Source organism: Peromyscus eremicus, chromosome 5 (genome assembly GCF_949786415.1).
Source record: "Peromyscus eremicus chromosome 5, PerEre_H2_v1, whole genome shotgun sequence".
Classification (NCBI taxonomy): Eukaryota; Metazoa; Chordata; class Mammalia; order Rodentia; family Cricetidae; genus Peromyscus; species Peromyscus eremicus.
Window position 1 is genome coordinate 88,126,342 of NC_081420.1, and position 24,143 is coordinate 88,150,484.

A 24,143-nucleotide genomic window follows, 5' to 3' on the forward strand; every position below is an offset into this window, starting at 1 on the left:
TTAAATGCTCAACAGACATACGTGTTCTTGCCTGAGACAACTGAATGCAGAATGCAAACGATGCGTAGAACGCAAGTCTCTGGACAGGCCTCCTCCAGCACCTCAGCACGGCTTGGGTGTCCGTACAAAAGCTTCAGCTAGGTTTAGGGAGGCCCAAAATGTAGAGACACTGAATTTCATTACATCATTTCCCACATAACCCGTGAGCCGGCTACTATTGGTGGGAATAGTCACGGGGACTTTCTGGGGTGTGTGGCCCGGGAAGAAGGCCTGTGCAGACATGAGGACCCAAGTGTAAGTATTCAAACAAGATAATGTGTAAAGTTGTGAAGAACATTTAATCATTATTTACTGTGATAGCATAGAAATACCAGGGATCAAAAAAGTATAAAAACCTGCTAGGGAGCAACTGCCATGGATGTGGCCGCCTCGGCCAGAGCCTCGGTGTCCCTGACCTCGGTGTCCCTGACCTCGGTGTCACTGACCTCGGTCCTGGCGCTTGTCCTTGCTCCTCTTCTTCTTCTCGTCCAGCCTTGGGTTGAGCGCACACACACAGGCCGATACCCCTGCAATGGCGTTGGGGAGGTCTGGGCCCCGGCTCCACCTGTTGGCCTCATGGTCATACACCTGCACGGCCCTGGAGAAGGCCGTGTTCTCCCAGCTGTAGCCACCCAGGATGTAGATGCGGCCCTGCCACACGGCCACGCCCGACTCACTGTTGGCCTGCAGCAGCGGTGCCACACGAGTCCACTGGTTGCACTGTGGGCTGTAGGCCTCCACGCCCAGCACATCAAAGCGCTCCATGGACTCCATGTGGTCGTCGCTGCCCCCGATGGAATAGATGCTGTCACCCAGGCTGCACATGCTGTGCCAGCCTCGGGCTGTCGTCATGGGCCGTCTCTCCTCCCACACATCTGTGCGGTGGTCATAGCACAGCAGGTTCTTGCGGTATGGGCCAATCTGGTAGTCGTGGCCCCCTGAGATGTACACGAAGTCTTTGTAGATGGTGCCTGCATGGCCGTAGGTAAACCTGCAGAGAGGCGGGAGGACAGATGAGCTCAGGGAAGAGCCCGGCCCCATGTTTGTGAGTAAGGGACTTGGGCTCTCTGCCAGTGGGGTACAGCCTGCTTCTCAGGAGGTCATGAGGGTCAGAGCAGACAAACCACGGCCACCTCACAGACCTGGGCTGTCAATGGACAAGAGGCACAGAATGCAGGTGAACAAGTAGTCCCTGCCCCGGGGAGGGTGCATGGGAGCACTCCACTCTCTGTGCAGTGTTCTGTAAGCCTGGCTCCTCCAAATATCAAAGTGGAAAAAAGAGACAAAAGGGATGCTTAACTGGGCCTGTGATGCACACCTTTAATATTAGCTCTTAGCTGGGAGATCTCTGTGAGTTTCAGACCAGCCAGAGCTACAAAATGAGACCTATAAATAAGGGTTCCAAATAATGTCAGAGAGGGCCAGCAAGAAGGCTCAGTGGGTAAAGGTGCTTGCTGCCAAGCCTGAGAACCTGAGTTTGATCCCTAGAACCTGCACGGCGGAAGAGATCAACTCCTGTAAGTTGTCTTCTGTCCACCCTGTGTGTGCTGTGGGACCTGCATGTGCACATCTCTCTCTCTCTCTCTCTCTCTCTCTCTCTCTCTCTCTCTCTCTCTCTCTCTCTCTCTCTCACACACACACACACACACACACACACACACACACACACAAAGTGAATGAAAAAAACAAACAAACAAAAAAACCCATGAAACCCAAAAATAAAGCCCAGGAGCAAAGACATGAAGCCTTATATCCTGTGGTTTAGTCGGCAGTCAGGGCTGGAGAAGGCTGGGGGATGGCATTCACAGGAAGAGCCCAGGGCAGGCAGAAGAGATGGGGCAGGCCTAGCTCCTGGCTCAGGTGGAGTTTGTGCAGGCTTGCTATGAGGCGAGGCAATGACTGAGCAAGGCTGGACAGGAAACTCATAAATATGGGTTGTGCACACACTGCTGCTGACATCATAGATTGTGTTCACACCAACTGAGAGCACAGGAGGTCTCCTCAGAAATAACCCCACCCCCACACCCATGTTGTCCCATGACAGTGGTGGTGGTGGCACTTGCTCTTAGCATGACCACCAGCTTCATTTTGCCCCATAAATGTCAATATGGTGCTTACTCAGGGAGCCCATCAACAGGCAATCACTTACAACACTGACCACCTGCTCCCTGTCACTCTCTGGCTACCTCTCCACTCACCAGGTTGCTATGGATGCCCAGGGCCTAGTCACAGTGATACGGAGTGTCGCCTGCTCACCAACAGTGTCCAGGAATTGCCCCCTGGCTTCTGGAATCCATATTTATTTGAGATAAAGTCTCACTATGTAGCCTAGCCTGGCCTCAAATTCAATTCCCTGCCTCAGTTTCCTGGGTGCTGGGATTATAGGCATGAGCCCCATGCCAGGCTCAAGTGTGACTTTAAAACACATATTCACTCCAATCCCACATACCCTGCTAACTCTGGGAGACCACATCTCCAAGATACCTAGTGTATCCCACAGCCAGGAAGGTTCAGAGTCTGGGTTTAGGTATAGCATAGGAGTGGTAGACAGATGGTGTGCAGGTTTGGCAAACCCACAACACAACCCACACTTAGTGACCCAATACTCAGCTGAAGGCCTAGGGAGGGTGGGGTGCACTCCATCTCTGGGGCATTCCCGGCCTGCTGGAAGCCACATGAGAATGTCACAGAGAGATGGTGTCTAACTTTCCCCGGGCTGTGCTGTGGTACCCATTCTGCAGGCGAACAAATGAAACACGGGTAGGGTGAGGTCCACGCCCCTCTGACCTCCTGCCTACACCCAGCTGGGCCTTCTAGAAAGGGACTTAATATCCCAACTCAACACTCACTCTCAGAAACCCAAGGACCCAGTCAACTTGGAAACTGGAGGATGCTTGTCTTGAGCTACAAATGCCCTCAAGCCCCCCATGGCCTACCCCATTACACAGAAGCCAGGACATTATAAAAACAGAAGCAAGGCTTGAGAGATGGCTCAGAGGTTAAGAGCACTGGCTGCTCTTCCAGAGGTCCTGAGTTCAATTCCCAGCAACCACATGGTGGCTCACAACCATCTGTAATGAGGTCTGGTGCCTTCTTCTGCATGCAGAATACATCTGTATAATAATAAATCTTAAAACAAAACAAAGAAAACAGAAAGCGAGACTAAACTTTATCCTTTGACAATATCACCTTCCAGCAGTCGGCCTCAAGCCCTCATCACCTTGGCAAGCCAGCCACATAAGTCCAGGAGTTGGTCTTGGGGCTGTAGGTCTCTACAGAAGACAGCGCTCCATTCTCGTTCCGGCCACCAACAGCCACCAGCATGTCTTCAATGGAGGCCAGGTAGAAATCCACACGGCGCTGGTTCATGGATGCCACCTGTGAGGGCGAGACACCTGAAGCTTCGCCTCCCAAGCCCTAGCACCATGTTCCTCAACAGTGTCCACAGAGTCAATGGCCCAGGAGGGCCAGACAGTGGCCAGATGAGCTGGGGAGAAGGGCCTGGACTTGAGGAAAATGGGGTGCTACTGGTGGGAATTCTGAGACTCCTGATGCTTTCATCAGACCTCAGATCTTCAAGAAGTGCATAAGGGCACCTGCTCAAACTGGTTTGGCCACATAGTCAACCTTGTGGACTGGCATTATGCAAGAAATTAATGACTTTTTAAAATTAATTAAAAAGAAAAAAAATCAGTCTCCTGCACTCTTCTGACCTCCTCAGACACCAGGCATGCATATGGTGCTCATTCATGCAAGCATAAACATACTCATACACATAAAATCAAAAATATAAATCTATATACAATTTAAAAATTTAAACAAAACAACTCAGTTTTCCCTTCTTCCCCATTAGGGATTCCAGCATGCTGAACACTGTCCTACCACTGAAGCACAGTTTGGCTCACATTTATTTTTTTTAAATCAATACTGATCCACTCATCCATGTTAACAGAGCAGAGTGACTGTGGTGGTCTGAAAGAAAATGGCCCCCAAAGGGAGTGGCACTATTAGGAGGTGTGGCTTTGTTACAGTAGGTGTGGCCTTGTTGGAGGAAGTCTTTGTTACAGTAGATGTCTCCGTGGAGGCGGGCTCGGAGGTCTTTTGCTTAAACTTTGCTCAGTGTCAATCTCTTTCTTGTTGCCTATAAGATGAAGGACTTTCAGCTACTACTCCAGCACCACATTCGCCTGCACGCCCTCCCCCCATCATAAGATAAGGGACTGAACCTCTGAGACTGTATGCGAGCCACCCCAACTAAATGTTTTCTTTTTGAGAGTTGCCATGGTCATGGTGTCTCTTCACAGCAATAGAAACACTACCTAAGACAGAGGTTGGTACCACTGTTGTGATAGGCCTGACTATGTCTTTGTTTGGAGTAATATGGACTTTGGGACTGTGGATTAGAAAAGCAGTTGACCATTTTTAGTACTACTTAATGGGCCGTACTAGTAGGAGCATGGGAGATGGTGCTGAGTGTGATCTGATGAACTGTGGGAGGTTCACTCAAGAGGTTTCAGAGGAGAGAATGTTAGTATGTTGCCTAGAGATCGTTCTTGTGATATTCTGGGGAAGAAAGTGGCTGCCTTTTGCCCTTGTCCGAAGAGTCTGCCCGAGGCTAAAGTAAGAATTGTGGATTAATTCAGTTGGCACAGAAAATCTCAAAACAGCCTAGTATAGTTGTGTGGGTATTAGTGATAATTCTAATGAAGATTTATAATGAAAAGGAGCAAGCTGAGCAGGGTAAATTACAAAATGTAAACTTTGAGGAGAAAAAGAGCACCAGGAAGTAGAATGGAGCTAAATCCTGTGTTCAAGGAGATAAATGGATTAAGAAATGGAATAAAGGAGTGGGGACCTCAGGGCAAGATCCCACCCAGCTAAATTTCCAACTTGTGAAAAAGAACTACAGAAAAGCTGTGTGTGGTGGTGCATCCCTTTAATCCCAGCACTCAGAGGCAGAGGCTAGCAGATCTCTGAGTTTGAGGCCAGTCTGGTCTACAGAGCAAGTTTCAGGACAGCCAAGCTTAGGCAGTGAAAAACAGAAAGCTGGTGAAAATGTAATTGAACGAGGGGGCCATGTTCCAGCCTCAGCAAGCAGCAGAACTTGGTAGCTTCAGCCATGTGGTTCTGCCTTTAGAGTTAAGGACAGAAGGAGTTATGGAATAAAGCTGCTGAGGCCAGGCATGTGTCAGGGGTGTCCCTGAATGGAAGCTTAGAGAGGCCATTGTGTGAAGCTGTGAAGTTATTTTGTTGTCCCTCCTCCGCCCCGGAGCTGAGGACTGAACCCAGGGCCTAGGTAGCTCTCTCTACCACTGAGCTAAATACCCAACCTGAAGCTATGAAGCTGAAGCCTGGATTGCCTTGGAGATGTTGAAGATGGTAGAGCTGTGGGATACCTGCTGAGGAGAGCTGCTAACAGGGAATGGAACCAGCCCAAGAGAAAGAAGTCTGTTGCAGTCAACAAACTGAATGGAGTTGGAGATCCGAAGAGCGTTTTGACATCAGACATAGAGATGTAGAGTCTGGAGTTTGCCCAGCTGGTTTTCGGTCTTGCCTTGGTCCAGTATTTCCTCAGTGTGCTCCCTTCCCTAGTTTTAGAACAGTAGTATATATCCTGTGTGCTGTGGGATGGTCTGTATGTCAAGTGTGTTGCTGATTGGTCAATAAATAAATCACTGATTGGCCAGTGGCCAGGCAGGAAGTATAGGCGGGACAAGGAGGAGAATAAAGCTGGGAAATGGAAGGCTGAGTCAGAGGCACTGCCAGCTGCCACAATGACAAACAGCATGTGAAGATGCTGGTAAGCCACGAGCCATGTGGCAAGTTATAGATTAATGGAAATGGATTAATTTAAGCTGTAAGAACAGTTAGCAAGAAACCTGCCACGGCCATACAGTTTGTAACCAATATAAGTCTCTGTGTTTACTTGGTTGGGTCTGAGCGGCTGTGGGACTGGCAGGTGAGAGAGATTTGTCTTGACTGTGGGCCAGGCAGGAAAACTCTAGCTACACCTGTGCCATTATATTTTGGAAGTATGTGATGTGTTTTTTGATTTAATTTTACAGGGGATTATAGTTAAGAGATTGCCATGAGCCGGGCGGTGGTGGCGCACGCCTTTAATCCCAGCACTCGGGAGGCAGAGCCAGGCGGATCTCTGTGAGTTCGAGGCCAGCCTGGACTACCTAGTGAGTCCCAGGAAAGGCGCAAAGCTACACAAAGAAACCCTGTCTCGAAAAACCAAAAAAAAAAAAAAAAAAAAAAAAAAAGAGATTGCCATGAGTCTCAGAAGAGACTTTGAAACAAGTTTGAGACTATTATAGATTGTGGAGACTTTTGAAGTTGGACTGAATGCATTTTTACATTATGATATGGCTACAAGCCTTTGAGGGTCAGGGAGGGAATATGGTGGTTTAAAGGAAAATGGCCCCCAAAGGGACTGGCACTATTAGGAGCTGTGTCTTACTGGAGTAGGTGCAGTCTTGTTAGAAGAAGTGTGTCACTGTGGGGGCAGGCTTTGAGGTCTCATATATGCTCAAGATACTGCCTAATGTCTCAGTTCACTTCCTGTTGCCTTCAAGACTCTCAGATACCACTCCAGCACCATATCTGCCTGCATGCCACCAGGCTTGCCATCATGATAATGGGCTGAACCTCTGAAACTGTAAGTTGCCTTCCCAATTAAATGTTTTCCTTTATAAGAGTTTCCATGGTCATGGTGTCTCTTCACAGCAATAGAAACCCTCAGACAGTGACACCATACAGGCAGTTGGGAAGTAGAAGCTTCAATCTTCATAACCAGGAGACCACAGGCCCAGCCCCTGCCACCAGTTTTTCAGAAGGGACTCCAATGTTGGGCTTCCTAGAGGCCTTACTTGGCTTTTAGGGTTCAAGGTTTGTTTATTTTGTTTTTTTCTTTGATTTTTTTGAGACAGGGTTTCTCTGTGTAGCTTTGCGCCTTTCCTGGAACTCACTCTGTAGCCCAGGCTGGCCTCGAACTCACAGAGATCCACCTGGCTCTGCCTCCCGAGTGCTGGGATTAAAGGCGTGCACCACCACCGCCCCAGCCTGTTTGTTTTGTTTTTGAGACAGGATTTTTTCTGTGTAGCCCTGGCTATCCTGGAACTCACTATGTAGACCACACTGGCCTCCAACTCTGAGATCTACCTGCCTCTGCCTCCTGAGTGCCAGGACTAAAGGTGTTAACTGTCCCCCACTGCCACTTAGATTTTTGGTTTTTAAAAAAAGTTTTAATGTGTTATTATTGTGTGTATGTGTGTGTTGGGGGTGGGTGGGAGGACATGCCATGACATGTATAGAGGTCAGAGGAGTTGATTCTCTCCTTTGCCATCTTGCTGGCCCAGTTTAGAGGTTTGGGTTTTTTTTGTTTGTTTGTTTGTTTGTTTGTTTGTTTTAATTATTATTTTCTGTGTAGTCTCGGTTGTCCTAGAGCTCGATCTGTAGACCAGACTGGCCTCGAACTCATAGATATCCACCTGCCTCTCCCTCACAAGTGCTGGGATTAAGGGGGTATGCCACCACTGCCTGGCCAGGTTAGAGTTTTGATCATAGAATTGAAAGGCCAACTGGAATCCATTTTGGTTTTGGTTTTGCAACAAGGTCTCAATCTATGGCCCAGGCTGACCTGGAATCACCATGTAGCCCAAATTGGCTTCAGACTTGTGGTAATCCTCCTGCTTCAGCCTCCTAAAAAATTACTGGGGTGAGCTGCTGTGCCTGGAAGGTGTTAAATTCAGCAAACACTGAGGCAATTAGTCACACAGAGGTGTGAGCATAGGAGACCGATTTCAGTTGGTGGCAGTCTAGAGAGGTGATGGTAGAAGGGGACACTTCACTTCAGCCATCCGTATGCCAATCAACTCAGGCTACCACCCCCTTAGGCTTACAAGGCCACACGCATATCCACAGGTGGAATGTGAAACCTGGAAAGGACAAGGAGGCAGCCTGGAACTCCTGAGCTGTCACTAGCTCAGCAATGGCTCCCACAGGCTCATATACTTGCATGCCAAGCCCCCAGCTGGTGAACTGTTTGGGAAAGATTAAGAGGTGTGGCCTTGGAGAAGGAGTGTCACTGGAAGTGAGCTTGGGGGTTTTAAAAGCCCATGCCAGGCCCAGTCTCTCTATCTGCTGCCTGTGGATCAAAATGTAAAGTTCTCAGCTACTGCTCTAGCACCATGCCTGTCTGCTTTTGGCCATGATGATAATGGACTCACCCTCTGAAACTGTAAGCAAGCCCCCAATTAAAAGCTTCCTTTAAAAATTTATTTATTTTGCCTGGTGGTGGTGGTGGTACATGCCTTTAATCCCAGAACTCAGGAGGCAGAAGCAAGCAGATCTCTGTGAGTTCCAGGCCAGCTTAGTCTACAGAGCGAGTTCCAGGACAGCTAAGGCTGTTACACAAAGAAACCCTGTCTCGGGGGGAAAAAATGTATTTTATATTACTTGTATGGGTGTTTTGCCTGCATGTATGTGTGTGTATCCCTTTTGCTCACAGAGGTCAGAAGAAGACCTCAGATCCCCTGGAACTGGAGTCACGGATGTTTGTGAGCAACCATGTGAGTGCTGGGAACTGAACTCTGGTCCTCTGCAAGAGAACCAAGTGCTCTTAACCAACTGAGCCATTTCTCCAGTCCTAAATGCCTAAATGCTTCCTTTCGTAAGAGTTGCTTTGGTCATGGTGTCTCTTCCCAACAGCAGAACAGTAACTAAGACACTCAGCTAGGGTGCACAGGGCTGATGTTCGGGCTCCATACTGGCCCTAGCTGGCATGGAGCTTTGTGGCTTCCTGAACATTAATTACTCTTCAAATCTCTCCACAAGAGAAACCCAGCAGAGGCTCTGAGGCATGGGGGCCCTCGCTTGGCTGAGCCCTGTCATGGAGCCTGGAGCAGCCATTGACACTTAATATCTGTTAGTTACAATTAGATAAGACTCAAAATGTGCATTGGCCACATTTCAAGCCCTCAACGGCCACATAGGGACAGTGGCCACTGTGTTGGACACAGGATAGACACAGAATGCTCCCATCAGGGTAGAAAGTTCCATCAAAGGATGCTGCTTTGGGCAAGAGCCAGCCCTTCAGATGGTGGTTGCTTGGCCTTCCCTTAGCCCTACCCTGGTGTAGGTATGGGGAAGGCAGCAATGACGTGGACCATCACCTTATCATCACAACTCTCTCAGAAGCAGGGCGGTCGACAAGGCCCCCAAACAGGAAGCCATGGTGAGGTTAGGGAGCTGCAAAGAGGGAGGCCTCAAGAGTAACAAATTAATTTGCTTTAATCTCACCTTGATCCACTGTTTACGGCGGGGGTCATACCTATAAAGAAGGTTGGAGGCTGCATCCCCTCCATTGTCTCTTGAGAAGCTGCCACCGGCAATGAAGATGAAGCCCCCCAGCACAGCCACACAGTGGTGGCTCCGGCGGGCTGGCAGGGACGTCTCCTTCACCCACTGTTCGCTCTTGGTGTCTAGGTAGCAGGTGTCATCGCTCAGCTCCAGACACCGCTCGGAGACCTCCCCGCCCACGAAGAGCAAGCACTCCTCCGAACGCAGCACCGTCCGCTTCGTCTGCAGGACAGGCTGTGCCACCAGGCTGTTGTGGTAGTGCATGGCCTCCTCCACGAAGCCCTCCCAATTGGCCTCACTGGGCAACAGGGAGCACATGGCCAGCTTCACACGCTGGAGCAGGATGTCCTCCGGGAAGAGGGGGAAGCGGATGTTCTCCAGCACACGGCAGGTGTGCGCCTCGCGCTCGGGCTGCTGGGTCAGCCACTGCAAAGCCACCTGCAGCAGGTCGTACTCCCACTGGTGCTGTACGCGGCCACTGCTCAGGTAGACACACAGCTTCTGCACGGGGACGGTCTGCAGGAAGTCAGGCGTGAAGGACAATGTGCTGAAGTGGCTCAGCACAAAGCTGTCGATGAAGGCGTCCAGCCGCTTGAGGCTGTAGATGGAGGCCAGCTCCTGCAGGTATAGGTAGTTGTCCTCACTCACTTCCTGCTCCAGGTACTCGCAGCAGAAGTCCACCACCGTCCAGATCTGCAGCAGGTGGGCCGTCTCCAGGATGTAGTCGATGTTGCTGCCGTCCAGCTCCAGCTCACTGCTGTAGAGGAAGTCCACCACAGCCTTGAGCCCCACATAGGAGGTGCCGACCAGCTCCACCTCCTTCTGGAAAGCCTCACGCATGCCCAGCGTGAACATGGAGTTGAAGTAGTCGCTGCACACAGCCAGAAGGTTGCGGTGGGCAGGCACTTGCTGCTCTTCCACCACGAGGACCACGTCACAGAAGAGGCCATGCAGCCGCTGCTCATTCAGCCGCTGCAGCACTGTGGTAGAGTGCTCAGCCCAGTGGAACACCTGCACAAGAAGGTGCATCAGGAGAGAAAGCACAGGCCTGCCGCCCACAGGGACCACAGTCAGCCCAGAGGTAACGGCAATTGTTATAAGACGGGATGAGAGCCACGGAAGGAAACCCCAGAGCATCACAGGGGCTTCTGACAGCACGCGTCTCCTTCCTTCTTGCCCTCCCTCCTGAAATGTTTTAAATATTTGGCTCGGTGTAGTGGCACATGCCTATAATCTTAGCACTCAGAGGCAGAGGCAGGTGGGCCTAGAAAGTTCCAGGCCAGCCAGGACTACATAGAGAAGAAACACTGTCTCAAATAAAATTAATCAAAAGACTAAAGTATTTATTAGCACATGTGCACGCACCAGGTGTGAATGTGGAGGTGAAGGGAAGGCTTTTCTTCCACCTCCTATGTTCTAGGCGTGGAGCTCAGGCTGTCTGTCAGACTTGAGCAGGACGTGACTTTACATGTTGAGCCGTCTAGCCAGCCTCAGTATATATGATTACTAGAAACTGTCTGCTTGGCAGATCTCTGTGAGTTCGAGGCCAGCCTGGTCTACAGAGCAAGTTCCAGGGCTGGAGGGATGGCTCAGTGGTTAAGAACACTGGCTGTTCTTCCAGAGGACTAGGGTTCAATTCCCAGCACCTACATGGCAGTTCACAACTGTCTGTAATTCCAGTTCCAAGGGATCCAACACTCTCACACAGACATAAATGCAGAGTAAGTTCCAGGGCAGCCAAGGCTACACAGAAAAAGCCGTCTTGAAAAAGCAAAAATAAAAAATCCCAAAACAACCAAAAAAGCTGTCTGGGTGCTTTCTCTGTCTTCCTCCTTTATAACCAGGAGTCTAAGAGCTCACTTTCTCCTGTCTTCCCTTCTTTCTCTCCTTTCTTCCTTCTTCTAGGTCACAAGAGATGTTTTGTAAATGTTTTCCCATCAGAAAAGTGGTGCTGCCCCCCCCCCCACACACACACACACACACTTACAATCACATGGACCAAAGTTACAACTCCAGCTCTGCATCCTGCTGACTGTGGTCTCAGGTTAGCCATGGACCCACTTCCTCGCCTGAGTGAGGTTTTCGAGCATGTTAAACGATAGACGAGCGTGTTTATCATTCGGGTTTAGGGGGTCGATGAGACAGACCAGTGGGCACTTGAAAAACGCAGGCTGCTGTGCATGAAGCTCTGAGGGGAGGCAGCCCTCCGTCTTACAAAATGCTGGCCTCACTGTCACGCGACACCCTCCCCAACCCACGTCCTCTGCTCAGTTTTAAGGGGCCCACAGCCGTCACCACCTATATCTGATGCACGTCCTCAGTCTCAGATTCTAGGCTGAGGACCCAGGACACAACTGCAGGAATGCTGTTCTTCTCAGGCTGGCCACTCTCAGCTGGTGGTCCTTGAATGGACCAGCTCTTTGGTTTTAGTCTATTTTTCTTGTCCTCCTCCTCTCCCTCTTTCCTCTTCTCCTCTTCCTGTCTTGTGGACAGGCACCACGCCCAGCCCAGCCCTCCCCTCCTCTTGCTATGTAGCAGAGGGTGATCTTTAACTTCTGCTCCTTCTGTCTCTACCTCCTGAGTGCTAGGATTACAGGTGTGTTCCACTGTGCCCTGTATACACAGTGTTGGGGTCTGAACCCAGGGCTTCAGGCATGCCAGGCCAGTCAAGCATTCTACCAACTGAGCTCCATCACCAGCCCTTGTATTTCTTCTTTTTTTTTTCTTGCTTTTTAAAATATGATTGTTATTACATCTGTTGACTTAGTTTTTATGGGGGGGGTAGTGCATGTGTGCCACTGCTTACTGTAAAGGTCAGAGGATAATTTGCATGAGGTGGTTCTCTCCTTTTACCACATGAATCCTGGGTTTTGAACTCAGGTTATCAGCAAATGCCTTTATCTGCTGAGCTATCTCACCAGCCCTGTTTTGTTGTTGTTGTTTATTTGGTTCTAAGACAGGGTCTCTCTGTAGCCCTGGCTGTCCTGGAACTCACTCTGTAGACCTGGCTGGACTCAAACTGAGAGATCCATCTGCCTCTGCTAGGATTAAAGGTGTGTGTCACCCCTCCCCTCCACACACACACACAGGCTGTTTTGTTGTTTTTTGTTTTTTTTTTCCCTGAGACAGGGTTTCCCTGTGTAGCTTTGGGCCTGTCCTGGAACTCGCTCTGTAGACCAGGCTGGCCTCGAACTCACACAGATCCACCTGGCTTTGCCTCCTGAGTGCTGGGATTAAAGGCATGAGCCACCACTACCCAGCTTCACACAGGCTATTTTTTGAGAGAGGATTTTGTACCGGCCAGCCTGGTACTCATTATATAGACAGGGCTGGCCTTAAACTCATGGTTGTCTTCTTGCCTCAGCCTTCAAGTGCTGAGATTACAGATGTATACCATGCCCATGCAACGGCCATTCTCCCTGGACTCTTTCCTGACTTGCTGAGGGTGATTCTAATGAAACCAGCCTGGTGCGTGCTGGTGGCCAGAACCCAGGGAGTCTATACGTATTCATTCTTGGGGTCTCAGGGAGTTGGACACAAACAGGGAAGAGATCCCTGAGGCCTTACCATCAGGAAGATGAGTTCTACCATAAGGTCAGGGGCTGGGCCCTCCATGAGACTCATATTGAGGTTGGTAAGCCCCCACATGAAGGCAGAAGTCCCATGGTTCTTTTGTCCCACCTCTCATGGTGATATGTAGAATAGAGGGAGCTATACCCAGGAGCTTCTCTACAAACCCACATGTGGCCACAATTAAGGAGACATCAGCCAGAAGCCAGAGGCAATCGGAATTGATACCCTGGGTGGGGAGGGATTGCTCACGTACCTTTGAAGATTCGCTGATTTTGTATGGCCGAGATACTCGACTCTGCTTGCTTGCCTCCATTGTGAGTGATTTCAGGCCTACAATGAGAATAGCATTCCTGAGCATGCAGCATTAACTCCAGGTTGCTTATTAGCTGCAGGCCCTGCTGGCAGATACCATTGTCAGCAAATGAAGAAACCATCTCATGAAGGAGAGTGGGAGAGAACAAGATACTGTGGGTAGAAAGTCAGGCTGCCGTAGCTGCTTAATGTAAGAACTGAGTTCGCAAAGGGAATTGAAGGAATGGAAACAGACAGCCCTCAACCACAAGCAGACTGTATTAATCTGAAGGGTATCTCAAGACCTGGTGCACAGGACAGCACACAGTGCAAAGTCTAGGTGTGTGTGTGTGTGTGTGTGTGTGTGTGTGTGTGTGTGTGTGTGGCGGCGGGGGGGGGGGAATATGAGCTGTTTTTTAAAATAAGCTGTTTTATTTGGAAACTGTGAGGTGGAGATAGGTCAGTTGCTTTCCTCAGGACCTTGGGTAATTGCATGGATGTCAGAGTTCCTGGAACTCTGAGCCTACTTTATAGCCTTGGCTGGGAACAAGGGGACAACTTCCTTTACTTACACTTAATTCATGTCCTCTATTGTCTAAAGTCTGGCACCTCACAGCATTTAGTCTGTGTCCCATGCTCATGTTTTTCCCCCTTAACTTTTATTTAATTTATTTATTCTGTGAAAGCCCGGGACAGTTCCTTTTTCCATCATATGGGACCCAGGGGTTGAACTCAGGTTGTCAGGCTTGGTGGCAAACGCCTTTATCCACTGGGCCACCTCAATGGCCCAGCGCCCATCTTATGATGTTTAATCTAAACCCTATCTTTTGGCTATGGCAGGTTTTGTCACTTTGGAATCTGGACTACGGTGGATCCAAGCTAAGGACTTCCACTCGCCACCTCATTTAACTCCTGCCACACATTAGCCAGGCTAATGTCCACAGTCCCATTTTACAGATGGGGACATTTAAAATTGTCATAATGCTAGTTCATGTCCGACCACCAAACCTGGGGGCCCTCCATCTTAGTACAGGAAACAAGGCCCAGACTTGACCAGGGTCACACTTTCAAATTCTCGAGAGGAAGTGAAGGGTGAGAGGCACTTGTGACTAATGGGTACAAACTCTGCTTTGGGAACCGACCTCGGGGCTTCTGTGGGTCTTCTTTAGTTTTCTTCCATATAACCCGATGGAACCATCCCTATACTGTCCTGGAGTCAAAAAGCAAGAGGTAACAAAAGAGGTGTAAAATAAACCACACAGCATCCCACAGTGTGGAGGATGCAGCAGGGCTGGCATGAAGACCCAAGAGGCCTCCCTGTTGTTCTGCACTCCAAAGCTGTACTGTTGTCTGGTTATCATGTGGGGAAGAACCCACAGGCCTAAGGAACAGGCCTCAGGAGAGGCCCATGCTTTAATGCAAACACGAGCAATCCTGCTGTGCTGACCTTTCTGATCAAATCTACAGATGTGACACATGATGTTTCTACCTGCATTAAAAGGCCAAGCAACTTGTGAACACCCGGGGACCAGGCTTTGGGGGACTTGGAAGACGAGGAGGGCACCGGCAGGGGACACCCAGGAAGGAATAAACCTGTTGGGTTAAACTTTATATGACTCAGAGAAATTCTGCTCAGCTTGCTTCCCCAACTGTGGTCAGGAACATTCTGGGTGCACTTGGAGCCTATTGGAACTCCCCGGCCCTATATGTTGGGGGGCAGGGGACAATGAGGGAGAGAAAGGGGGACACACTGATGCGGGGACCACTGCAAACAGCCTAGAGTCAACACCTGCAACTTCCCTATCCTCAGTCCCCTGCAGCAAGCTTGACCCAAAGGCACGCACAGAGAACCCAACCTCCACCCATCCTTCGGGAAGGCTGGAAAGGTGCAGCCTCTCCTTGGTCTACTTAACAGCTCGTAAAGATGAGTCTGTCTTCGCCAGTCTCACTTCTTCACCTCATTTTCCTTACAAAACCAACTTGGGCATAACACATATACTGGGATTGGGATTCGGAGAAATTTTCCCCCGTTCTGCTGACTCCACAAGAAGAATCATTTTGTTACCTATTGAACAAAAGACTCTTTGCAGAACAGTGTGATAAGAAGTCAGCAGGGTTATGAGATAAACAGGGAGAGAGAGGGGGCTCCGGTGTTCCCACGGAGGAAGAATTCCGGGGACATTTCATTCTGTTCGACTCTCCCCGGGGAAAAAAGAGACAAGTGGATCTTTCGGCGAAAACTAGCAACTTTGTAACTAAGCTGTACCCATGCGGGAACTCTCTGTCCCCAGGCTGCTGGAGGCCCAGAGAGAAGGGAAGCCGTCCAGCCATCAAACGGCATCTACTTACTGCACACCCCTGACTTCCTCGGTTCACCTTGGCCGTCTGCGACCGAGCACCATTGTTCCCACAGTGAGAAAACCACACCGTGGCTGGGCAGGTGGCTGAGGGGCCCGCCCAAGGTCACAGAGAGGAAAACATTGATAGATACCCTCTCTGCCCATCTACTTAGGGCGGCCAGCCAGGTTTCTGGTTCCTCGCACTCTGAGAGCTTTCTTTTCTAGGCCAAGGGATCCAGAGAGAGCGCTCCAGTGCTGGGCTCGCCTTGGGGACTGTATCTGTGACCGCTAGACACGTCCTGGGCTGCGTGCAAGCAGGTGCGGTGAAGGTGCAGAGCCCCCGCCCCCGGGGGTCCCCGGGATCCGGCACGCAGCCCAGGGTGCACTCACCGTCCCGGGTCCCGCCCGGCGGGCGCTGAGGCGCTGAGGGAGGCGTGGGTCGCACCTGTGCACACGCGGGCCCGAATCGCGCCCGCTTGCAATGCGCTCGCTACCAGAGCAGCGCGCGCTGCGGGGCTCTCGGGCCCGCCCGAAGCGCAGCCATCCCTTTGCGAGGAAGTGCGAGCCTGCACAGTCAATGGCGGCTGAGGGGCGGGACGGGAGGCGGGGTCTGCAGGGTGGAGGGCGGAGCGTCGGCTGAGGGGCGGGTCTGTTGGAGGTTAACAGGCAGGAGGGCGGAGCGCAGTGTTAGGGGCGGGGTCTGTAGGCGGGAAGGTGCTGAGCCGGCAAAGGTCTGGAAGAAGTACCCGGGGTTCCTTACTATTGATCTTGCTCAGTCGGACCCTAGCTGTCCTCTAGGCTGGCCAGGCATTCTCCGTCTGGCCACCACGTCCCAGGCGCCGGGACACGAGGTTGCTCCGTGGGACAGACCTCAGAGCGGGTCTGGGGGCCCTGGGATGGTTGTACCCTCCTCACCTTCTCTCAGGTGCAGCGTCCCCTCGCCCACACTGAAAAGAGGCCTGCCTTTGTTGACCACTCTGCTAGTAACCACACTCCCTGCACCCTCTGTCCTGCTTTCTGCTTCTCCTTACTATTTATCCCCATCTATTACCTGTTCTTTTTCTTTTTCCTCTCTCTCTCTCTCTCTCTCTCTCTCTCTCTCTCTCTCTCTCTCTCTCGGTCCAGTGTCTCAACCATCACGACCCTCAACTTTGCCCTAGTTGGCTCATCATATTTACATAATTCTTTCCTCCCTTTTCTTCCCGTTCCTTTTCTACTCGAAGTCCTCCAGCAAATGTTGTGATCCTTGCTGGGCTCCCATGGCAGGTACATGGCCTCTCGGTAAATATTTGTTGAACTGAGATCATCATTACTTAATCTATTCATTATCAAACTTCACTCACGCTACCGTCTGGAAAAACCTTGAAGAGCAAAAGAAACTAGACACAAAAGGACGCTCCCAGCTGCCTTGGGTGGCACACAGCTGTCATCCTTGGGAGGCTGAAGCAGGAAGATGAAGAGTTAAAGGACAGCTTGGGCTACACAGTGAAACTTTGTCTCAAAAAAGCAAACCACCTGAAAACAGAAGACCTAAGTAAAATGTTCAAACAGGAAAAATGGGAAAGCCAGGAAGCACAGCGGAGGATACCAAGGGTGGGGAAGTTGGGACAGCTAACTATGGGAAATTAGGGACTTTTGTGTGTGTGTGTGTGTGGGGGGGAGGGTGATAAAAAAGTTTTGAAATGAGAATATTGTTAGTTGAGTGCCTGTGTGAGTATCAATTTATATCCGCTTATTATCTATCAAGATTTAGCTAAAGAGATTTTTTTTTAAAGATAGATCAAGCTGACTTCGAACACAGTTCTACCGCCTCTCCAGCTCATTGCCATAGACAACCCAACTAAGACTATCTTAATAACCTGTAACCTCACATTAGTATCTGAGATGTTGGGTTTGGAAAGCCAGAGTAGAAGATGCACAGTCCTGAGGTGAGGGGCTGTAGTCAGGCCTTGGACAAACCTGGAAATCCACAGGTGACCTGGGCCTGTAAAGCTATCCTGGCCTCATCCTATCTCCCTAGGAGCGTGGAGTGAACTGGCTTCTGTTTTCTGCCTTTCAAAACATTTTTCCTCAATTACAAAAGTAGTGAATGCCAGCCAGCCATGGCAGCTCACACTTGTAATCCTAGTGCTCAGGAAGCCGAGGCAGGAGGATCATCATAAATCTGAGGTAGGGCCTTGTTATGTGGCCAGGGTCGGCTGGAATTCTTGGTCCTCCTGCCTCAGCCCCCTAAAGGCTGGGATCATATGATTCCTAAACAACAATAATAATGCCAGCAAGCACCTGCAGTTTACTATGCCCTGGACATTGCTCTAAACTCTGTATGCACAGGAAATCATTTGGTCTCCTTGACCCTGGGAGGAGACATCCTTCCCTTCCTGTTTACAGATGCGGAAGGTGAGGCCTGGAGAAGGAAAGCCCCTTACCTGAGATCACCCACCTTTCAGAAGCAGAGCTCTGATGCCTGGCAGTCAGCCTCCAGAGCTCGCAGCCCAGCCTGGCCCCAGCTACCACAGGGCCTCATAAAGATACATCCTCCTCACAGAGAGCTCAGAAAACAGAAGCAAGAAAGGGGAAAACGTCAGCCACCAAAAGAAACAGCTGTGGGCATTTAAGGACATATGGAGGTATGGAGGTGCCCGCCTTTTATTCCCAGCACTTTGGGAGGGAGAGGCAGGATCATTCCTATGAGTTCAAGGCCAGCCTGGTCTACATAGTGATTTCTAGGACATCCAGGGCGAAATAGAGACCTTGTCTCAAAAAAAAAAAAGATACACAGTCCAAAGTCTTTCCCATTGTTGTGTATTCTCTGTGCATCTATGCAAACGAGATCACATGACTTGGGCTCTTGGGCAACATTTCCTCTCTTTCAGTAAAGCCTCTCCTGTAGCATGGTCCTAACGGGAGGGTCTGGTCCTGCAGTGCAGATTATGCACTGGGCCTCCTGCAGTGGTGAATGTCCCTCCTGTTACAAATAGCATCCCTGTTATAAATGACATGGAGGTGGGTACTGCTTGCCCTTTCTTGTGTACCTCCCCAAAAGGAGGGTCTTAGTGGATAACCCTGACAGGGACTCCACACTGTCATCTCAGAGATGCAACATGAAGCTGTGGCACAACACCGGACAAAACCTTTCCTTGCTTCTGTGACCTGCTTCGGAACAATCACAGTTGTGGTGTGTGTGTGTGTGTGTGTGTGTGTGTGTGTGTGTGTGTGTGGTTTTTTGAGACAGGGTTTCTCTGTGTAACTCTGGTTGTCCTGGAACTCACTATGTAGACAAGGCTAGCCTGGAACTAACAGAGATCCACCTGCCTCTCCCTCCTGAGTGCTGAGATTAAAGTCTTGGGCCACCACTCCTGGCTCCAATCACAGGTGTTAAAGTTACTATTTGATTTTGAATTCCCTGGGACATAGGGAGGGAGACTCAGACTTGCAGACTGTCACAGGCCATACTGAGGAATTTGGTAACGAGCACTCACAGGTCTCCATTGGGGACAGTGATTAATAGGTAGGAATGAGGGACTTCCATGGCCCAGAACTATTACCTGTTCTACCGTCCCATCATGCTTTGTATACATAGAACAAGTGCAAGGTCAAGTGACTCTGAAGTCCAAGACAACAATTTAAACTTCAGCTTTGGCCTTTCTAAACACTGGGCCTGTGTAACCCCAGAGGCCACAGACCTATACGGCTGGCCATAGAAAGCAGTTTGGAGCCGGGTGGTGGTGGCGGCGGCGCACGCCTGTAATCCCAGCACTCGGGAGGCAGAGCCAGGTGGATCTCTGTGAGTTCGAGGCCAGCCTGGGCTACCAAGTGAGTTCCAGGAAAGGCGCAAAGCTACACAGAGAAACCCTATCTTGAAAGACCAAAAGAAGAAGAAGAAGAAGAAGAAGAAGAAGAAGAAGAAGAAGAAGAAGAAAGAAAGAAAGAAAAGGAGAGAGAGAGAGAGAGAGAGAGAGAGAGAGAGAGAGAGAGAGAGAGAGAGAGAGAATGCAGAGCACCAAAATACTGTTGAGGTTGGCTGGGCTCCTGGAGGAGAAGGCTGGGCCCAGAAGGTGGGGCTCACTCTCTAAACACTCGGTTCTGCCTGTCAAAGGTTTGTCCCTGGCCTGGCCTTCCTCCCAAGGGCTGAATAATCTAGATAGTTGACATTCTGCACAAAAGAGCAGGCTCGCTGACTAGCCCCAGTCATGTCTTTGCTGGGAACCCTTGGCCAGTACATCCTGTAAGTTTGGAACTGCTGAGGGGCTAGGAAGCCCAGGATGCCTTTGGAGGATGAGGCTGGCATGTGGAGAGGGCCACAGGGAGAATATAGGCCAGTCCTGAGTGGGGGTGCCTCATCTCTGAGTAGAGAAAAAAACCTGGGTTGTTTATCACCCCTTCCTCCCTCCCCCTCAACCTATTTCCCTCAGTTCTGTCTGGGATGAGCCCTGGCATGGCTGCACCCTTGATGTGCGAACGGTACCAGCTACTTTACTTTGTTATGCCTCAGTTTCCCCACCTCCAACCTGCTCCTCCCTCCTGGTGGTGTCATGAAAGTACAATGAGTTAATCCATGGTTTCTTCAAACTATCTGTAACATAACTGTTAACTTTAGCTGATGATACAAGACTCTCGACCAACCACACAGGCGCTCTTCCATTTAAAGCCCCAATCCCTGATAAAATGACATAGTCTGGAGTGGACTCTCTCTAGTACCATTTGTACTCAGGCCATCACATCATCTGCTTCAGACATTTCTCAACATCATCCTTTGAAGGGAAGGGAAGGAAGACACCAACCAGCCTGGACAGAGGCCTGGAGGAGGAGCAAGCTGCCATCTGGAAGCCACTATGTGCATAATGAGTGCACACCCCAGCTCTAGCGTGTTACCCTTGAGGTCCCTCACTCACCGATAGTGCTCACAGCCTGAGTGAGTGTCACGGTGCCTTGCTTCACTTTCTGTTGAGCCATAAAAGGATAAGTCTTGAGGACTCAGGACGTCAAGGTTGCAAGCCTTGAACACTGTCCCAAGCTCAGCAGGTTGTCCTCAGTCGTCCAGATCCCCTCTGGAACCATCATATCATTTACAACCTGGGTAAAAGCCCTCCCAGACTGCTGTGGCAGAAGGACGGCAAAAGCATGTGCTGGGACCTCCACTCACTGGCAACCCCTCCCCTGCCCCATGGAACCTAAAGCCAGGGATTTCTATAGTGCCACAGGGAAACCTCGACCTTGTGTGCACTTTACATCCCGGAATCTGGCATTAGTCTCTGGTGATCAAACCCTTAAGCTCCAGGCTGTGCTATTCAGAGAAGCTGCCAGCAGCCATGTGCTGCTGTTTCTAATGTCAGCTTTAATCAGTCAAGATTTATATAAAATTATAAATTCATATTTCCACACACTAGCCATATTTTAAGTCCCCAGTGGTCACATGTGGCTAGTAGCTGTCATTTGTTCATCCTTCTAGAAAGTTCTATGGGGCATGATGCCCTAAAGTAGCATTTAGCAGCTGCCTACCTGGAGCAAGCTACTTACTGCTCAGGCCCTTGGTTTCCTCATCTGCAAAATGGAAATTCACCCGTTCCTTAGCAAACATGTCACCTAGTGCCTGCATGGCCAGGTAGTATTTTGGGAGCCCAGGGTGCAATATCAAATGACACAAATATAAAAAAGGCCCATGGAGCAGACCTTGTAGAGGAAGGACTATGACATCCATCTCTGAAGGTTGAGGACAGAAATGGAAGAAAAGAACAAGCTAGCACAGTTGACATGCTTAATACATGTTACCTGCTATTATTATTTTGAGACAAGTTTTCACTGGAGGCCCAAGCCAGCCTGGAACTCAGTCCTTCTGCCTCAGCCTCAAGTGCTGCGATTACAGCATTTGCTACTCTGCTTAGCTGAGCTGTTATAATTCTAGTAATTTCCCACAGTTCGGCCACTCAGGACAGTAAGTATATAACACATATGTAGCGCGAATTGTTAGAAGGCCTTATTAATAAAAACAAACCTGGAGCCAGGTATTAGGGTGAACGCTGAAAGATCAGAGAGACAGAACAAGCCACAGCTAACCTCACCTCGCCAATTCCTCAGCTGATCTTGTTTCCTCAGACTGAAAACCTCTGAATCCTTATCCTTATGGATCTCAGCTGAACTGCTGCTAAAAGCTAAAAGCTTTAAAAGGCTCTAGCTCAGGGTTGGGGATTTAGCTCAGTGGTAGAGCGCTTGCCTCGCTAAGTGCAAGGTCCTGGGTTCGGTTCTCAGCTCTGGTCCTCATGCCTTATATACCTTTCTGCTTCTTGCCATCACTTCCTGGGATTAAAGGCATGTGTCACCATGTCTGGCTGTTTCCAGTGTGGCTTTGAACTCACAGAGATCCAGATGGATCTCTGCCCCCCAAGTGATAGGATTAAAGGTGTGTGTGCCATCATTTTCTGACCTCTATGTCTGTCTAGTGACTGTTCTGTTCTCTGACCCCAGATAAGTTTATTAGGGTGCACAATATACTGGGGGACACAATATCACCACACACATAGGTCTCCACTTTCTATTCCGACTCCATGGCAGACATTGCTAATTGATTGCCGCACACACACTCCACTCCCCACCCCTCCCACACTCGTACTCCAGCGCTGAAGTAGCGATGGGATTCTTGGAACTGACCATCAGGCTGCACTGACACATTACCAGGACTCTCACTTGTCCCTGTAACCTTCACCTCTGCTCTCCCCACCCCAAACTTCCTGACCTGCACAATCCTTGATGCTGAGATCCCTTAGGTTCTGACTGCAGAGTTGAGGCTCTGTCTCTTGTCCCTCTTTAGAAGAAGCAAGCATGTGGCCAGTACCTTGTCAGCTGTGAAGCTGCTCCTCTGCTGGGTGCCAGTCACTGGTTCCTTGCTTGCCTGTTGAGTGTAGACTCTGGCTGCTCTGACACTCTTCAGGTGTTGTGGGGTCTGTGGTGGTCTCTTTTATTCAGGAAAGAATGGGCTGTGTCTCTGCTGGGCAATCAGTGTTGGCCAAAATGTGCTGAGCAAAGCCAGCCTTGTATCTGAAGTAGGGAGATAGATGCTGAGCACAGTGGGAATAGGGCGAGATAAGGGAGGGCAGAGGCTGACTCTGCCTCTGGGAACCAAGGGAGGCAGGAACACAGGGTTCTGGAGAATATGCCTCATGCACGAGGAGGTGCCCATTCCCAATCATTGTGCCCAGGATCTGCAGCCTGACCCTTTGAAATGCCAGTCCTAGAGCCCCTTCCCCCCAAGGCCTAGACTCACTCAGCAGACTATCCTGGCTGAATGAATCTCTGGGTTTTGTTGAATCATCTGGTTTCGCTGCTTGTATGCATTCAGTCTCTGATTCAGTACAGCAGGCCTTCATGACCCATGGTATAAAGACAGACTAGCTTTACTTAACTCTTGCTTCTGTCACTTAGCAGGTGTGTGACATTGGGCCAGTCACGTGGCAAAAAAAAATTTTTGAGACCCAGGCTGACCTCCACCTTGCTACTTAGATGAAGACGACCTTGAACTCCTGATTTTCCTGCTTTCACCTCCTCAGTTCTGGGCATACAGGTGTGCTCCACTACACCTGTCTTTTGGTAGTGGGCATGAAACCCTGGACTTCATGTATGTTAGGCAAGTACTCTACTAACTGAGCTACAGTCTTGGTCCTACACAGATACTTTTGTAGCCTTTCTGAAATGAGGGCTACGGTCCCTGAGGTTTGGGGGGAGGGTTGAAAGTGAGTTATTGCATAGAGATGACTTAGCATGGATGTCTGGGGTGCTGCAACTATATGCTGGGTACAAGTTGACTGCTTCTGTCACACATACATGCACAAGCATTTACACATATACGCACCCACACAAGAACACACTCTGATTACTGCATGTAAGGTGTTTTTCTCTTTCACTCTGTGGGAATGGGAATGAACTTTTTTTTTTTTCTTCTAGACAGAGTTTCTTTGTGTAACAGTCCTGACTGTCCTGGAACTCGCTCTGTAGACCAAGCTGGCCTCAAACTCACAGAGATCGCCTGCCTCTGCCTCCTGAGTGCCGGGATTAAAGGCGTGTGCCGCCGCCGCCGCCGCCGCCGCCGCCGCCGCCGCCGCCGCCGCCGCCGCCACCACCACCACCACCACCACCACCGCCCAGCAGAATTTTTTTTTAATGCTACTCTCAGACCTATGAAGGCAGCTCACTGGGAAAAGGCACTCTTACTGCAAGTTTGTCAACATGCGCTTGAGCCCCGGAACACATGTGAAGACGGAAGGAGAGAACCAACTCCACAAAGTTGTCTCCTGACCTCCACATTTGTGCCATGGCATGAGCCCCTCATAATAAATAATAAGAAAAGGTAACATTGAAGGATAAACTCTCCCAGGGCTCCTGGGGGGAAAGCATGTTTTCCCACAACATGCATGAACATCAGGAAAAGCATTTGAGCTATGCATGCAAGGGTAAATGGGGGACCAACAGGCAGACTACAGGGGGAGAGGGGACCTCAAAGGGAGCAGGGAATGGCTTTGTAAGCCCAGGCAGAGCACAGTTTGACCG

At 50.1% G+C, this 24,143-nt stretch overlaps 1 protein-coding gene across 2 annotated transcripts; it reads right to left on the reverse strand.

Moving 5' to 3' along the window:
* Positions 1–460: 460 nt before the first annotated feature.
* Positions 461–22,634, reverse strand: Klhl36 (kelch like family member 36). 2 transcript variants are annotated; one of them, XM_059263922.1, is made up of 5 exons: positions 22,435–22,634; positions 13,229–13,305; positions 9,343–10,413; positions 3,260–3,417; positions 461–1,030 (listed from the first exon to the last, which is right to left on the reverse strand). In XM_059263922.1, the coding sequence occupies exons 2-5, from the start codon at positions 13,286–13,288 to the stop codon at positions 478–480; spliced, it is 1,842 nt and encodes a 613-aa protein (XP_059119905.1). In that variant the 5' UTR covers positions 13,289–13,305; positions 22,435–22,634; the 3' UTR covers positions 461–477. The 2 variants fall into 2 exon arrangements, with proteins under 2 accessions (XP_059119905.1, XP_059119906.1); XM_059263923.1 differs by lacking the exon at positions 22,435–22,634 and adding an exon at positions 15,996–16,186.
* Positions 22,635–24,143: the final 1,509 nt, after the last annotated feature.